This window comes from Triticum dicoccoides, chromosome 5A (genome assembly GCF_002162155.2).
Source record: "Triticum dicoccoides isolate Atlit2015 ecotype Zavitan chromosome 5A, WEW_v2.0, whole genome shotgun sequence".
NCBI classification, from domain to species: Eukaryota; Viridiplantae; Streptophyta; class Magnoliopsida; order Poales; family Poaceae; genus Triticum; species Triticum dicoccoides.
The window spans coordinates 540,513,389-540,531,296 of record NC_041388.1 but is presented as its reverse complement, the minus strand read 5'-3'; the positions used below and the strand labels follow the sequence as shown (position 1 = coordinate 540,531,296).

Sequence of the window (17,908 nt, the reverse complement as noted above, 5' to 3'; positions counted from 1 at the left end):
TCAATTGGCCTGAACCATAGGGAACCTCCAGCTGCGGCCATCTCCAAATTTAATAGTAACATGCTAGCATGTGAAGGTGGAATGCTGAAAAGTAAGGGCTTGCAGTCATTGTTTTATAAAACACCAGAAAAAGGTTTGCTCCCAGAAAATGGATTCGTGATGGTTCTAGCTGCCTGAGATTTGTCAACAGATCTTTATAGATGTGTTCAGCGCATGCTATGTGTTGGAAATATGCCCTAAAGGCAATAATAAAATGGTTATTATTATATTTTCTTGTTCATGATAATCGTCTATTGTTCATGCTATAATTGTGTTATCCGGAAATCGTAATACATGTGTGAATACATAGACCACAACATGTCCCTAGTGAGCCTCTAGTTGACTAGCTCGTTGATCAACAGATAGTCATGGTTTCCTGACTATGGACATTAGATGTCATTGATAACGGGATCACATCATTAGGAGAATGATGTGATGGACAAGACCCAATCCTAAGCATAGCACAAGATCGTGTAGTTCGTCTGCTAGAGCTTTTTTAATGTCAAATATCCTTTCTTTAGACCATGAGATTGTGCAACTCCCGGATACTGTAGGAATACTTTGGGTATGCCAAACGTCACAATGTAACTGGGTGACTATAAAGGTGCACTACGGGTATCTCCGAAAGTGTCTATTGGGTTGGCACGAATCGAGACTGGGATTTGTCACTCCATATGACGGAGAGGTATCTCTGGGCCCACTCGATAAGACATCATCGTAATGAGCTCAATGTGACTAAGGGTTGGTCACGGGATGATGTGTTACGAAACGAGTAAAGTGACTTGCCGGTAACAAGATTGAACGAGGTATTGGGATACTGACGATCGAATCTCGGGCAAGTAACATACCGATTGACAAAGGGAATTGAATACGGGATTGATTGAATCCTCGACATCATGGTTCATCCGATGAGATCATCGTGGAACATGTGGGAGCCAACATGGGTATCCAGATCCCGCTGTTGGTTATTGGCCAGAGAGTTGTCTCGGTCATGTCTGCATGGTTCCCGAACCCGTAGGGTCTACACACTTAAGGTTCAGTGACGTAGGGTTGTAGAGATATTAGTATGCGGTAACCCTAAAGTTGTTCGGAGTCCCAGATGAGATCTCGGACGTCACAAGGAATTCCGGAATCGTCCGGAGGTAAAGATTTGTATATAGGAAGTCCAGTTTTGGCCACCGGGAAAGTTTCGGGGGTCACCGGTATTGTACCGGGACCACCGAAAGGGTCCCGGGGTCCACCGGATGGGGCCACCTATCCCGGAGGGCCCCATGGACTGAAGTGGGAAGGGAACCAGCCCCTGGTGGGCTGGTGCGCCCCCCTTGGGCCTTCCTTGGGCCTAGGGTTGGAAACCCTAAAGAGGGTGGGGGCGCCTCCACCTGGCTTGGGGGCCAAGCCACCCCCTAGGCCGCCCCCCATTAGATGGGATCTCTAGGGGCCGGCGCCCCCCAGGCCCCCTATATATAGTGGAGGGGATGGAGGGCAGCTGCACCCAAGTCCCTGGCGCCTCCCTCCCTCTCGTGACACCTCTTCCTCCCCGCTTGCGCTTGGCGAAGCCCTGCCGGGATCCCGCTACTTCCACCACCACGCCGTCATGCTGCTGGATCTCCATCAACCTCTCCTTCCTTTGCTGGATCAAGAAGGAGGAGACGTCTCTCCCAACCGTACGTGTGTTGAACGCGGAGGTGCCGTCCGTTCGGCGCTCGGTCATTGGTGATTTGGATCACGACGAGTACGACTCCATCAACCCCGTTCTCTTGAACGCTTCCGCTTGCGATCTACAAGGGTATGTAGATGCACTCCTCTCCCTCTCGTTGCTAGATGACTCCATAGATTGATCTTGCTGATGCGTAGAAAATTTTAAATTTGTGCTACAATCCCCAACAGTGGCATCATGAGCTAGGTTTATGCGTAGTTTCTATGCACGAGTAGAACACAAGTTGTTGTGGGCGTTGATTTTGTCAATTTACTTGTCGTTACTAGTCTTATCTTGATTCGGCGACATCGTGGGATGAAGCGGCCCGGACCGACCTTACACATACGCTTACGTGAGACTGGTTCCACCGACTGACATGCACTAGTTGCATAAGGTGGCTAGCGGGTGTCTGTCTCTCCCACTTTAGTCGGATCGGATTCAATGAAAAGGGTCCTTATGAAGGGTAAATAGAAATTGGCATATCACGTTATGGTTTTTGGCGTAGGTAAGAAACGTTCTTGCTAGAAACCTATAACAGCCACGTAAAAACTTGCAACAACAATTAGAGGACGTCTAACTTGTTTTTGCAGCATATGCTGTGTGATGTGATATGGCCAAAAGGATGTGATGAATGATATATGTGATGTATGAGATTGATCATGTTCTTGTAATAGGAATCACGACTTGCATGTCGATGAGTATGACAACCGGCAGGAGCCATAGGAGTTGTCTTAATTTATTTATGAGCTGCGTGCAACATAAACGTCATGTAATTACTTTACTTTATTGCTAACCATTAGCCATAGTAGTAGAAGTAATAGTTGGCGAGACAACTTCATGAAGACACGATGATGGAAATCATGATGATGGAGGTCATGGTGTCATGCCGGTGACGGTGATGATCATGGCGCCCCGAAGATGGAGATCAAAAGGAGCAAAATGATATTGGCCATATCATGTCACTATTTGATTGCATGTGATGTTTATCATGTTTTACATCTTATTTGCTTAGAACGACGATAGCATAAATAAGATGATCCCTCGCAATAATTTCAAGAAAGTGTTCCCCCTAACTGTGCACCGTTGCTAAGGTCCATTGTTCCGAAGCACCACGTGATGATCGGGTGTGATAGGTTCTAACGTTCGCATACAACGGGTGTAAGCCAGATTTACACACGCAATACACTTAGGTTGACTTGACGAGCCTAGCATGTACAGACATGGCATCGGAACACGGAAGACCGAAAGGTCGAACATGAGTCATATAGAAGATACGATCAACATGAAAATGTTCACCGATGATGACTAGTCTGTCTCACGTGATGATCGGACACGGCCTAGTTGACTCGGATCATGTATCACCTAGATGGCTAGAGGGATGTCTATGTGAGTGGGATTTCATTTAATAATTTGATTAGATGAACTTAATTATCATGAACATAGTCTAAAAAATATTTGCAATATGTCTTGTAGATCAAATAACTCCGCCTATGTTGTCTCAACATAGCCGGTCCCAAGCCCGGGTAAAGGAGGAGGGTTGTGATAGGCTTGGCGAGCCAACGTAAAAACTCAGCCACTCTTATGGAGATGAAACCCAAAAGATTTTCGTTGGGGCGTAACCCTCTCAGCGACGCGCCACATCGGAACCCGGGTGTGGTGGAAAATGGGCAAGGGCCGGGCCGTCACCCCCAAGTGGCGCGCCGTATCTTGATCCGGATACGGTGGCAAGTGAGCGAGGATCGGGTCGTCGCATCCTTAGTGGCGCGCTACATTGGCGCCCGGATGTAGTGGAAAATGAGCAAGGGTCTTCGCATTTGACTCGACGAGTGCGAAGGGTAAGGAAGCTAGCCGAGCCTAGGAGGATTCGCTTAGGAAGCTGGAACGTAGGGTCTCTGACAGGGAAGCTTCGGGAGCTAGTTGATGCAGCAGTGAGGAGAGGTGTTGATATCCTTTGCGTCCAAGAAACCAAATGGAGAGGACAGAAGGCGAAGGAGGTGGAGGATACCGGCTTCAAGCTGTGGTACACGGGGACGGCTGCAAACAGAAATGGCGTAGGCATCTTGATCAACAAGAGCCTCAAGTATGGAGTGGTAGACGTCAGGAGACGTGGGGACCGGATTATCCTGGTCAAGCTGGTAGCTGAGGACTTGGTCCTCAATGTTATCAGCGCATATGCTCCGCAAGTAGGCCACAATGAGAACACCAATCAGGCAGATAAACTAAGCAAAGATCATGAATCACTATGACAAGGGGGAAACGGATATGTGTGTCTGAAAGAAAACCAGGAATAACAAGGTGGTCGTGGATAGATAAGTGACCTTGGTAAGGGGAATCTTCAGATTGACGCCATCATAGTGTCGGCAGATATGGAGCACACACGCGCCAGTTTCATCTCTGGTTTGGTGTTCAAACATTGCATGCAAAATCGGGAAAAGTATAAGTCCACAAGCTTTGGGAGGGAAAAACATGCATGGAGTTTTTTTTGAGCGGTACCATTAGAGACGGTGAGAATGTACCTGCTAAAATTTTCTTCAGCTAAGACTGGGTACTTGGTCACCCACTGGCCATCTTGCGTGGGCCATCCAGCATAATACTCATTAAGGCAGTCGAACAGCGCGTGGTGAAGTTTCCAGGCAACCAGCTCGAGCTTGTCTTTCGTTGGTTCGCTAGGACCATCACCTTTGATGAGTGGGTGAAGGACATGGAGCTTCCTCTCCATCATGTCCCACATCAGTGCTATCCAGCCATCCTCCAGCGGGACTGGTAAGAAAAACTGCCAAACAAATTTAAGAGGGAAACACATATGAGGTTTGGTACCATTCATTTGTTGGCGAGCGCGTGCAGTAAAAAAATCTAGAAAAAATACAATATGAGCAGCGAGCCACACTGATCTGCAAAAAAAGAGCATACCATACAGGAAGTTATGTCGTACGGGATATCCTTGCCAACGAGCTGGTTCTGGATGGATATGTTTTGTCACATATTCATGGTCCGCTAGGACAATTTTCTGTCATGGCTCGACATGAGTAAAAAAAATGAAGAAATTAGGATGCTAAGGCAAAAAAAAGGTCGTCAAGAACTAGTTAACAGGAATGAGGAATGGAGATGACTGAACTAATCAATTTTACACCAGACGAAAAAAGGGGGGGTAATTTACCGCGAAGTCAGGTTCCATGTTGTGCCTCCATTTCATGTATGGGCATTCGGAATTGGCTTCCTGATCAGACTGTGTATACCTTCGCATGATGATAGACATGAGCTCGTGGTGGAGACCCCGCGTGCCAACTAACTGCTGACTGATAGCCAACCCAGAGGTGCGTATAAACCTAGGACTGGCGTGAATAATGTAGATCCTGATGATGTTACCAAGATAGGCAGCAAACAATGATATATCAGCTTATGCTCGAAAAAAAGGGACGAACACTGTGACAGCATGCGACACAAAAACATTTAAGAAAAATGGTGGGAGATGTACGGCGAGGGACACCAAGACATTCACCTCTGAAGATCTTGTTCAGGCAGCTTCGATAAATGGGCAGCAAGGAGGTCCGTGGTTGGGCCATGCGGGGGGTGTGGCACAACTCCCTTTCCCCATGGATCAGTTGCAAAACCATGCTGGAATACATACTTCCGCTTCTGTAAGTTGGTGCAACATTGGCCAAATACAGTAGCGGGTGTGTTGGCTGGGAGATCCGCATAGAGTTGAGCTATTGCCATTAGGTTTGTCTTGAAAAAATTGAGTAGACCGCCCGATGCTCCTGATGAGGACTTCTTGCTGACAGATGTGCAATCGTCGATGTTGTGGGGGCGTTTCCGGTTGGGACCAGGTGATGTAGCTGCAAAAACGAGAAAAATGAGGAAAAATGGAACCATGGGCCTTGGGCATGGGAAAAAAGCAAGAAACTGATCATGAGGTGGTGAAGATAGTCAGACCTTCGTTATCTAACAATTCAAGCCTTCGACCATGTATCCTTTGTACAGCTGGCGTGTTAAAGCGTACTGACTTGGAATTAGCGGATGATGTAAAGGGGGATATGTACCTAGCTCAGTAATTTGTTGACTACAATGGGAAAAAAGATGCCTCACTTTTGTTTGAAAAAACTGCGCTAAGGGCTTACCTGATGCAGGGCAATCATTAAAGCCCCTCACGCGACAGCACACACATCGTGTGGCGACTGAATTGATTACTTTATCTGATAACTTGTACATATCCATCTGCAACCCATTTTTCGCTTCTAACAGAGCCTGCTGGATGGAGTTCCTAGCTTTCGTTAAGTGCATAATGGCGCTCGCCTTGTGTTGTTTTAATACCATGGTGATCTCCAGTTACCTGCACGGGCACGCGGCGCGGGGGAATGGGTAAATTTAGGGAAGATTAGCAGAAAAAAGAGTGTTGTGGGAAACAATGTTACGGGAACATGAACATCGCACATACAAGGTGTGGGTACTTCTCCCGAAGGTATTTAGCAAATTCTAGTGGACCAGGAACTGCACCAATGGCTGTTGGGGGACTGGTGTTCCGCTGCTGAGCAGCCGCTGGCGTGCCGGAGAGCCTAGGCTGCCTCTTGAGTATCGATGACGAGGCCTGAGACTGGTACTTCTACCGTGTGTAGCATACGGTCGAAGCATCTCTTATCTAGCAAAAAGACAACAACCGTAAAGGGGAGACCTAGCGTGAGTACGAGAATTAAACTGTATTGCATTGGCAGAGACAAGAAATTTCACATGATGCAACAAGAAAAAAATACAGATAATGATCACAGGAGTAAAAGGGGGTTGTGCTACATTAGCATGCGAGTAGGAATTAGATCCTTTGACAGGATCGAGGACCATGGTCAGCATTCGACTAAACGATTTAGGGTCGAAGTCGCTTATCCTGGGGAGCACATTGTGTGCCTTGTTAAAGATGCCCAGATCAAGATTGTCCAGCAAAAAAATCTGCAATAAGAGGGGAATGCATGTCATTGCTGCTGAATGGAAAAGGTTATGTGGTCTTGCAAACAAGACTGACCGTTGTGATCAAAAGTTAACTTGCCTGGAAGAACAAATGGCAACCAGTTAGATTTGTGGACAAACTATTGGCCATCATATCTCTCTTCACCTCCTTCACTGCAGCTAGCAGATGCAGGAGAACATACTCACACCAATTGAATTGATCTATCGACTCAGTGTTTGCTATTGCCCCCCAGAAATCGATATTAGTGTAGTTATGCTTGGTGGTAGGCACTAGCACATGTCCCATGATAAAAATAACGAAGGCAATCTGGAAACAATCTTTCTCTAGCTTGCTTGAATTCTCATTGATGTCCCGCAACAGAAAATCTTCGGCTGCCCGCAAGCTGTGGACGCCTGTTTTGTTCATCTGCAAAGTCGTCTTTATGAAATGAACTGCCTCAGGGTTGATGTTCGCATCTCTGCCTTTCACATTACGATGGCCACATGGGATCCCAAACACCTTGTAAAGATCCTCGGCGTAGAACTTGATAACCTTATTATCCCTAAGCTTAATCTCCCTGCGACTGACGCTCACTCTGCTCATTATCCACGTGCTGCACTTCAGATTTAGTTTCTGAATGTCCGGCAGCTTCAGCATCCCTCCAAATCCAATTTGCCCTACTAGCCATCTCTTGTAGTCATCAAAAGTCTTGATTACACTCACCGCGTGCTTGACCGATATGCGTGAAGTTGGCGGAGGTGTCTCTCTCTCCCTGGCGCTAGATGTCGAGCCATCTGGGCCTTGCGCGGGCACCGACTGAGCTGCATCCGGTCGCCCACTGCCAGATCCATCCGCGTCTGCTCCGCAGCTGCCGGACTCAGATCTGTGTTCGTCCTGCGGACGACTGGGCACGGGACAGCAATTAGATCCGCTTGAATGTGAAATATAGCAAATGCAGGGAATGGATCTGAATAAAAACATCTGGAAAAGAGGGGGAAGTACCATGGTGTTTAGGGTTTAGGACTGGCTGGGTAAACAGGCTTAGCGGTAGAGGGAGCCACCCTAAATTAATTTGCCTATCAAACTAAACAGACGCATAAACAGGCGTCTCGACGCGATCCATCACACACAGTGAGTACAGGTTCAGCCTCACCCACTCCTACTTAGCAAGTACAGCCACCATAACGAGCGCAGTGAGCATGATGTTGCTCACTGCAGTACAGTTGCTGGAACTCGAAGAAACGACACTGCTGTGCCTGCAAAAGAAAGAGGTATGGTATCGAACAAGCATTAGCCGGGCCTGATCTTAGAAGACTGAGCCGTCGAATGCGACGACTTTCTATGTGAAAACAGAAACTTACATCGTACAACACGCATTTGTAGAACCGATCCCCTGCCTGCTGACCGGATCTCGCTACGTTCGTCACAACCTAGTCCCCGCAGAATGGGCAACGCATGAGAGGGAGGGGACAATCCGCTAGGACAGGGAGAGAGGTTGACGACGAGGCAGACATGGCGGAGAGGATGAGATTGCAGATGGGGATGGGTGAGCACTGAGGATGCTTGGAGAAAATAAATGGACGCGGTGGGCGGATGGCGAGTGAGTAGCTGGGGCAATTATGACCGGACGACGCCGTTCGGTGATGAACGGTCACATACGGCTCATGGTGGCTCAGTTCATAAGCCGAGCCATCTCTTGCCATCCTGTACCACTACGGCTAGGCAACGGCACGGCTCAATAAATGACCGACTGCGGCGCGGGGGGAAACTCCATATACGGTCACGCAATACAGAAAGACGCGCGGATCTTAATGCTGACCACCGGCGTAGATATCGGGATCAGCTGAGCTCGAGCTCAGAAACAGATTTTCGGATATTATGGCCCTTTTCGACCATTTCCATCAAGGTAAGCTTGATGTAAAATGTCTCAATTATGGGATTATTACCCTTCTGCCTAAAGTGTCTAGTGCTGAGAGAATTCAGCAATTTAGGCCAATTTGTTTGCTCCGTTTGCCCCTATAAGCTCATAACTCAAGTGCTCGGCCGCAGGGTTGCAGTATACGCTGATAAACTAATCAGCCTCACCCAGAATGCTTTTGTGAAAGGGAGGAACATCATGGATGGTGTGCTCTCACTCCATGAGATTCTCAACTATATATACACATGTCAAGAAAAAAGTGGGAATTGTCCTTAAGCTTGACTTCGAAAAAGCCTATGACAAAGTAAACTGGGATTTCCTTCTTTGTCATAAAATGAGTGGCTTCAATGAAACCTGGTGTGGATGGATTAAACAAATCCTATACGAGGGGACAGTTAGCATCAAGTTGAATAACTGTACGGGCCCATACTTCCAAAGTGCTAAAGGGGTCCGCCAAGGCGACCCCCACTCTCCTTTTCTGTTCAACATGGTTGTGGAATGCCTCACCAAAATGATCAAAAACGCCCAGAATAATAAGTTGATCACGGGTCTGGCATCTGACCTCATTCTTGAGGGGGTGGCTGTTCTGCAGTACGCAGACGATACCATCATTTGCTTGGAGGATGATATCGATAAGGAAGTTAACTTGAAGTTGCTGCTATATTTGTTCGAAATGATGTCTGGATTAAAAGTTAACTTCCAGAAAAGTGAAATTCTCATCGTGGGGGGGTGAAAATACTGTGAAAAAGTATGCAGAGTTGTTTAACTATGAGATAAGCAGCTTTCCCATTAAATACTTGGGCATGCCTGTGAGCTATACAAACTTGAAAAACTCTGATTGAGAGTTCATTGTGAGCAAGTACCTAAGGAGATTTGAGGCCTGGATAGGTAATGCGGCCTCGATGGGTGAGAGACATACCCTGTTAGATTCCGTGGTTACACAAATCTCTACGTATCATATGTCGATGTGGCTTATGAATAAAACTTTTATTGAGAGATTGGATAAACATAGAAGGAGATTCTTCTGGCAAGGGTGTAATAAGAAAAAGAGATACCACCTTGTGAGGTGGAGTAGAATTTGTAGATCCAAGGATAAAGGAGGTTTGGGTATCAAGGACCTGCGGAAACAAAACATTAGCCTGATGGTCAAATGGTGGTGGAAACTTGAAACACGAAAAGGACTCTGGAGGATATTGTCCGGGCCAGATACCTTTGCAACAAAACTGTTGCGGATGTTACTGCCAGATTCTCTGACTCACCTTGCTGGAAATCACTACTCAAAGTAAAAAATGTATATATGTTGGGCAGAAAAATAGAAACAAAAATATGGGCATCACTAGGTTGTGGAAAGACTCGATTAATGGGTCTCCTGCTCTTCAGGAACAGTTCCCTCAGTTGTTTGATATCTGCAATTTTCCAGATTATACTGTGAACAAGTTGGCTGGCAACAATGGCAGCTCTTTCTTTAGACAATGGCAGCTCTTTCTTTAGACGCAGGCTTACTCCTGATCTGCTTAAGCAGTGGGAAGTGTTGCGATCTACCATCAATAACATCCCTCTTGCTAAAAGTGGAGATGGTGACAAAGTCTCCTGGGGGCTTAACCAGAACGGCAAGTTTTCTACCAAATCTGTGTAAAAACTGTTGGAAAAACCCCTCGTTGGGTGCAACTATAAGTGGATATGGAAAGCAAAAATTCCTCTCAAGATCAAAATCTTTTTATGGCAGTTATCTCAAGACGCGGTACTCACAAGACAAGTGATGAGGGAAAGAAAGTGGCCAGGGAATCCTCGTTGCTCTTTCTGCAGGGAGGTAGAAACCTCTAACCACCTTTTTTCACTTGCCCCGTTGCTAGGGTGGTTTGGAGATCTATTGGGGTGGTGCTGGGCACTGATATGTGCCCTAACAACTATTGGCAATATTTCGTCTGGTGCAGTAAATTTCTTCCTGGCAAAGAAACCTTCTATACTATGAGCTTAGCTGCTACTTGTTGGGGCATCTGGCTGGCGCATAAATCGAGCCACCTTTGAGAAAAGACAGATTAAGACTCCTTTTGAGATTGTTTTCTCCCTCTGTTCGTTTCTTTTGTACTGGACAGGTTTGCAGAAAGGAGAGGCGGCTGGAGAGCTTCGCGCAGGTGCAGAGATGATCAGGAACGGCACGCTGCAGCTGATGAAACTATGTGACCCTGTCAAGCAAACGATCCAGACATGAAGACCAAGATGCGGCCTCAGCGTGGTGGAAAACTGGAGCTGGAGGCGATCCTCTCGATCCTATCTCGTCGTCTGATACTTTTGTCTAGTCTTACCAGTTCGGGCGGTCCGATGTGTGGTTTGCGTCTGTTTGGTCGTTCTTTGGTTGGCTGTAATAGACTTGATGTTAGTGTACCAGGTTTTCGACCCATGACATCTGTTTCGATGGCGGGCGGATGTGGTGGGTTTCCTGGTAATGCTTGAACTCGCTCTACCCTCTTTCCCTCCTCCTGTTATCTTGAATGGTTTGTATTTCCGTTCTTAGTAATGGAAAGGGGTAAAGCCCGGTTCAAAAAAAAAGGGCTATGGAGAGATCTTCACTATTGATGTTTTTACGGGTTGTATCGAAGCAGAAATGAAAATAAATACGTCTGTATTAGATTGCGTCACTTCTAACACAGCCTTACTAGTACTAGAGTGGATCCCGCGCGTTGCTGCGGGAATTGGTTGATGATAATTTTGGTTGAGAACATGAGAGCCAAAATTCAAAATTCATGCGACTTATTATATTTGATTTCGTATATCAGTAGTAATATTTGTTGAATATAAATAAAATAATTGAATGGAAAATATTTTCCCATGCATGGTTGAATGGTGTAGTGGTTCTTTTCCCATGCATGATTGCATATTGAGGTCGGCATTGTCCCAATCATAATTGTATGGTGAGATGACATGCTTGCATATTGAGATAAATAAGTTAGCATGGGTGACTCTCTTCAAAATTTGTTCAGAAGTTTCAAAATATTCCTGTTTAAAAAAATCTACACAAATACAAAAGTGTTCCAGGAAATTAACAAAAATGGTTTCAAATTTTTATTCTTATTTTTCTGAATTTTTTAAAAAATCCTAATTTGATTGTGTTTTTGAAAAATGTTTATCTTCAAAATTTGTTCGACCTTTTTAACAAATATTTGTATTTTGATATTTTGAGCAATTTAGAAAGAAACGCACATTTTATTTTGAATTTTTTTATAATTTTGTATATGCAAATATTTGTACTTTTAACATAATTTTAGAAATAAAAACATTTTTTCCAAAATTTTAAAAGCATGAGCATTTTCTAAAAAAGGAAAAAAAGAAATAGTGCGAAGGAGACCGGTCCGCTACAGTAAACCGGTCACTGTTACACAGATTTGAAAAAGTTTGTCAATTTTTAGGAAATTTCATGAATTTAAATAGAAGGAAAAGAGAATGAGAAAAAAGAGAAATAGAAAATAAAATAGACCAAAAAATAAATAAATAATAAACACGCGACCTTCTTGGCCAAATGATTCTAGAAAAAAAAAAGTAAACCCACGACCTCCTTGTTCAGTGGGACACGAACATAAGAAAGAAGAAAAAGGATATAAGTGTTTGCTCTTTTTAGAAAATGTTCGTGTTTTGCCATTCTGAGCAGTTTTGAATAACACATGCATTTTTTTAATGTCTATATATATATTTAAATACATGAATAAATTTTTAAAGCACGAGCATTTTGTGAAAAAGAAAAAAGAAAAAAGAAACAAAAAGTAAAAAATAGTGAGAAAAAGTCCGGTTCACTAGAGTAAACCGGTCGTTGTCAAACGGATTTGAAAAGGTTTGTCAATTTCTTAAAAAGTTCACGAGTTTAAATTAAAGGAAAAGAGAAAGAGAGAAAAAAAGAAAAATCACCAAATAAAACAAGAAAAATGATTAAAAAAAGTAAACTCATGACCTCCTTGGCCAAATGATTAAAAACGAAACTAGGTCTCGCGGATCGATTTTGTTGTGGTTCTTGTGGATCCTGTTGCCTTTTGATGTTGTTTAGCTGTTGGTTAGTGTAGTTTTTTGTTAGCCGACGCTCATCCATGGAGTTCGTCGTGGATCCCCTTTGCTCGGGTCAGTTCCCGTCGGAAATCGCCTCTGCTCTTGTCTGTTGGCCTTGTAATCACCTCTGCTCGCGTCAGTTTGCCGCGGGTCCCCTTTGCTCGCTTCAGTTCGCCGCGGATCCCTTGTGCTCCGTTGTTAGGTTTAAGTTTTAGGTTTGATCTCCTCATTGACGCTGTTAGGTTGGTCGTTTTCGGAGCTTTTTATGTTTATCTCAATGGTTATCACTGTACTGTTGTGCTCCATGTATTTGCCATTGTTAGGTTTGATATTTATCTGAATGTTCATCACTGTACTGTCGTGCTGCATGTCGTGCTCCATGTGTTGTTACTGTAATATCTGAATTACACTGTAATTACCCCACATTTTCCACCTGCTGTATTTGCCCTTGTTCTAGTCTGTAATACCCCCTGTTCTTCATTGTGCATGTGTAGTAGCAATGCCTTCATCATACTGTGATTTAGACTGTATTTCTGAATTTCTGTGTGATGTATCTCTGACTTAGACTGTATATCCCCTAGTTTTCTTTTGCTGCAGCTTTATGCCTGATGATTTTTTGTAATCTATTTTCTGAAGTTCACTGTATTATGTTTGATTGTAGTCCCATAGGTTATTTTCCTCTGTATTTCTTGTGCTTCTTCACTGTATCTCCCCAAAGTTACACTGTAATACCCCTTCAATGTAATTTGGATTGATGAGTGATGTAGTTGTTGTATGGTTTTAGGGCTTACAGTGTAACTCACCCTAGTTTTACACTATAATTCCCCCAGATTTTTACACTGTATTTTGTATGGTACTGTAATTAGCAGTGTTGTCACTGTGGTAGGGCTTATACTATAATTCACCGTAGTTTTACACTGTGATTCACTTACAATGTAAATCACCATATTTTTTCAATGTATTTTCCTATAGTTTTACAGTGTAACTAGCTTGGTTTGAGGACTGTAATTGTGGTAGGGCCTACAGTGTATTTTCCTGGAGTTTTACACTGTAATTAACCATAGGGCTTACACTATAAATCAGCAGAGTTTTACATTGTAATTTGTGTGGGTGAGGACTGTAATTTGTGGTAGGGATTACATTGTATTTCTCCTAGACTGTTACACTGCAATTAACCATAGGACTTACACTGTAAATTAGCAGAGTTTTACACTGTATTTTGTGTGGATGAGGATTGTAATTTGTGGTATGGGCTTACAGTGTCTTTTTCCTAGGCTTACACCGTAATTGAGTAGAGTTTTACACTATGATTTTTGTGGGTGAGGACTATAATTGTGGTAGGGCCTACAGTGTATTTTTCCTAGGGCTTACACTGTAAATGAGCCGAGTTTTTCACTGTAATTTTTGTGGGTGAGGACTGTAATTGTACAGTGCATTTTTCCTGTTGGGCTTAGACCGTAAATGAGTAGAGTTCTACAGTGTAATTTGTGTGGGTTAAGACTGTAATTGTATAGTGTATTTTCCTATTGGGCTTACAATGTAAATCGGCAAAGTTTTACAGTGTAATTTGTGTGGGTTAGGACTATAATCGTTGCATGACTTTTAATGTATTTTCTCCAGTGTTTTACTATGTAATTCCCTAGAGTTTTACAATGTAATAGTGTAATTCACCATAGTTTTACATTGTATTTCGCTAGAGTATTATTACACTGTAATTTGCATGGTTGAGTATTGTAATTGTTCTGTGACTTACATTCGTAATTCTCCAGAGTTTTACACTGTATTTTCCTAGAATATTACACTGTAATTTGTGTGGTTGAGGACTGTAATTGTTGCATGCCTTGCAGTTTTTGTCAGTTTCCTAGTTTGCACTTTAATATTCAGCCATGCGTTTAATATATCGACTAGTGGTTGCTTCTGCTTCATTTGCCTTTGTATTTTTAGGTTTGGTTCAGTGGGGAGTCTGTGGAAAGTATCTCACAAGGATGTACCCCTAGTCTCTTCTCTTGAGAGTGCTGGTTCTCTGAATGATCCTTTTGTTCCTAATGATTTTGCAGCTGATGGTTCTCATCCTATGTCCTTGGTATTCATTTCTTTTGCTTCCCTAGTTTTAATTATTAAAAAAATCTTTTCATTTTATTAATTTATGTGTATGCCTTTAACAGGAAATCTCTAGTGATGATGGAGGGCTTGACGAAGCTCTCTTCGACTTCTATATGGATCATGTATGTGTTTTCTTGTGTTGTTTTGAGTTTATGTGTTGTTATTCTGATGTCTTATCGTTTTGTTGTTGATTATTGATTGTCGTACTAATTTTTTCAGAAAGTGAAATGTTTAAAGAGGAAGTTATCATGTGCTGAAAAAAGAAATGTGGTTAGTATTTTTTGATATTGATCTTTCTTTGCACTTTATCATATCTTCTCTATTGGTTGCTAAATTTTCCCCAATGTACTATGTTATAGTCCTATTTTTGTAATGCATTTCTCTTTTTGTGTTTTGTAGAGGTTGAAGCGGTCTTCTGACTTCCCCGTTTGTTCTACTTTTCATTGGATATTCAGGGAAATTTTCTCAGGTGTTGTCGATGGTTTGTGTCCAACGTATAAAGGTGTGGTCCAGGGAAGCTGCTGGGTCCAGGGATCAGCTGGAGGTTTCTTTGTTATTTTTGGTTTAGTTGACAACCGGGTCTGTTTTTTCCAGCCCGACCCGTTTAGTGGATACGAGCAGATTCATTTTCTTGGTAGTTTTGTAGAAATACAGGTGTCTGCAGTGGTCAGAAAATTTGATTGATATCGAATTGAAAATCAGTCAAATGTAAAATAGACAGTCCCTTTCTAGTTAAGCGCCCGGATTAAAAGGGGATCGGATGATTGCCTTGTCTTGCCCGCAACGAAACGTGAACATGCATACATGGACAATAATGCTACACGTACGGGAGGGGAACTTTTGGTCTATGAGGACATATATACATCCTATATGAGAAAAAAAATTAGTAATTCAATAAAAAGTCAAAAATTCCTGAAAATATTTTTGAAATAAACTTGACCTTCTACTCCCTCCGTTTCTAAATATAGGGTGTATAGTTTTTGGCACAAAAATTAAAAAACACACGTGGAGTGAAAATTTCACATGTTTTGGGCGAGATTACACCTAACTAATTGACATGAGAAAATAGAGGAGTTTGTCTAATATAAGTAAATGTAATCAAATCCCTAAAAAAATTATTCAAACGAGTGGTGCAACGCAAGACACCTTATATTTCGAACTTTTTCTAAAAAATCTATACACCTTATATCAAGGAACGGAGGGAGTATTGTACTCGTGAGAAATAAAATCCACAAAAAATATATCTTTTTGACTTCTTTTTAAAAAAAGACAAATTTTTGGTTAAAATAGTGTGAATAGTGACCTATAATACTACCTCCGTTCCTCTATATAGTGTGTATAATTTTTTTGGCGATATTCCGATATGTACTTTAGGCACTTCTGAACGAAACTAGCCCCGCGGCAGCGCTTGTCTTTATCCCCTTCCTCCAGCACCAACGAATGCATGCGGCGGCGGAAACTTGAGGAGATGGGAGGCCGGCGTGTCCGGCATCTCTGCGTCCGCCTCCGGCGTAGTCGTGTCCACAGCCGGCGTCTCCGACATCATCGCTTCCGCATCCGGCGCCTCCGCGTCCACTGCCGGCCTCCGGTGTCGACGCGACCGCATCCAGCGCCTCCGCGTCCACGGCCGGGCTCCGGCGTCGTTGCGACCGCATCCGGCACCTGCGCATCCACTGCCGGCCTCCGGTGTCGTCGCGACCGCATCCGACGGCTCCGCGTCCACGGCCGGCCTCCAGCGTCGTCGCGACCGTATCCGGCGGCTCCGCGTCCACGGCCGGAATCTCACAACTGGTGTCACTTGTCGGCATCTCTGGCGCCACTGTTACCCTGGCCTCATCCCGGAGAATGGCTCCAGCACGAGCACGCAGACACCGGGGAGCAGGGCCACCAGCCGCGGGAGTTCGGCGCACACGTGGAGCTCGTCCACCAGCCGCCAACGCACCCAGCAGCCACGCCTCGAGTTTTGCCAGCAGCGCTCGTGGCCGTCCCCGACACCCTGCCGTCGTGCCGCCATAGCTGTGCCCCGCGTCCACGGCCGGCTTCTCCACGTTCAGGTCCGGCGTCTCCGGCACCACCGCGTCCATGGCCAGCGACAGCAAATCATGAGGGCACGCAGCCGGCAAGACCAAGCCGTGACGGCACGCTGCACTTCTCCGACTTGAGCACACGCTCGCGGTGTCCAGCTTGCTAACTGCATAAATGGAGAGTTGAGGAGATGGGGTGTACTAGTAGTACTAGTACTCTTGTCATCCTAGCCCGCGGGGGAGTGGGGGCTTTCTCGTCCAAACTCCAACGCCAGCGCACGCATTCGTATCTGCGATGCAAACTATGCGCATTACAATCTGGAACGGAGGAAGTAGCAAATAAATTTTGTCTTTTTTTATGTAAGGTCAACTTTTGTTTTTTTTCGTCGACATTTATATATCAGTGCAAAAGTAAGTCAAGTATTTTATCAAAATAGTTCTTATCTATTTTGACTTTTTATTAAAATATTAAAAAAATCCCCATATAGGATGCATATACAAACAGGAACCAAAGTGTATTTCCCTACACATATGGAATTATACAGGCTTTTACAGGTTGACTTAAAAATAATGTGACGTGGAAGTTTGTGATTGGATTTTAGTTGCCAAAGTAGGCCTCACCCCCTGAAAATAAAATTAGGGGGAGGAGGAGGGGGGGGGGGGCAGTGTTTAGTTTGTGGGACCGCCTGGAACTCTGCTAGCTAAGTTATAGTATGGTCTCAATCACCTGATGTAAGCTGATGTCATCAACTAGTTTTTTTTTGAGCGAAATCTGTATCCTTTATTAAGCATGCAAAGTCATGGGAATACAGATAATATCGGGCAAAGTTCCAAGCCACACATGGCGCCCGGGGGGAGATGCGGCAGCTTTAGCTAACACATGAGCCTCTCCGTTATGTTTCCGACTTTCGTGGATAAACTCCACCGCACTAAACGCTGCTCTTTGATGCTTGATATCTTGGAGAATTGGGAAAAACTTGCATGGGGAGTCGTCCTTGATCCGCGTGATACAGCTTCTAGGCAGTCTGTGGCCACACTATAGACTGAACTTGTAGATCCGAAGCGAGTGCTAGTGCCTCGCTACAAGCCTGTGCTTCGAGAATCACCGGATCGAGAAGGCCTTCAAAAATGATCGCTGAGGCCACTAGATAGTTTCC

The 17,908-nt window shown here is 44.3% G+C and overlaps 1 protein-coding gene and 2 long non-coding RNA genes across 9 annotated transcripts in view; 1 reads left to right on the top strand and 2 right to left on the bottom strand.

The window, feature by feature from the left end:
- Nucleotides 1-6,673, bottom strand: part of LOC119302632 — a 10,746-nt gene extending 4,073 nt beyond the window's left edge. For 2 of the 7 annotated variants that reach the window (XM_037579673.1, XM_037579675.1), the window contains exons 1-8: nucleotides 6,171-6,673; nucleotides 5,854-6,065; nucleotides 5,669-5,734; nucleotides 5,235-5,571; nucleotides 4,893-5,088; nucleotides 4,646-4,742; nucleotides 4,252-4,508; nucleotides 4,054-4,129 (exon numbers count right to left, since the gene is read on the bottom strand). In XM_037579673.1, the coding sequence (XP_037435570.1) occupies nucleotides 4,411-4,508; nucleotides 4,646-4,742; nucleotides 4,893-5,088; nucleotides 5,235-5,571; nucleotides 5,669-5,734; nucleotides 5,854-6,049 (990 nt within the window). In that variant the 5' untranslated portion in view covers nucleotides 6,050-6,065; nucleotides 6,171-6,673 and the 3' untranslated portion in view covers nucleotides 4,054-4,129; nucleotides 4,252-4,410. Of the gene's footprint in view, nucleotides 1-4,053; nucleotides 4,130-4,251; nucleotides 4,509-4,645; nucleotides 4,743-4,892; nucleotides 5,089-5,234; nucleotides 5,572-5,668; nucleotides 5,776-5,853; nucleotides 6,066-6,170 lie in introns of all 7 variants that reach the window. The other 5 variants (XM_037579674.1, XR_005147683.1, XR_005147682.1 and 2 more) reach the window with 5 other exon arrangements.
- A 103-nt stretch (nucleotides 6,674-6,776) lies between these two features.
- LOC119302634 lies at nucleotides 6,777-8,323 on the bottom strand. The gene is made up of 3 exons (XR_005147684.1): nucleotides 8,033-8,323; nucleotides 7,674-7,927; nucleotides 6,777-7,575 (listed from the first exon to the last, which is right to left on the bottom strand). It is a non-coding gene; the product is annotated as an uncharacterized LOC119302634 (long non-coding RNA).
- A 5,954-nt stretch (nucleotides 8,324-14,277) lies between these two features.
- On the top strand, nucleotides 14,278-15,141 carry LOC119297772. Its single transcript, XR_005145733.1, has 4 exons — nucleotides 14,278-14,707; nucleotides 14,790-14,849; nucleotides 14,947-14,997; nucleotides 15,127-15,141. It is a non-coding gene; the product is annotated as an uncharacterized LOC119297772 (long non-coding RNA).
- The last annotated feature ends 2,767 nt before the right edge of the window (nucleotides 15,142-17,908 follow it).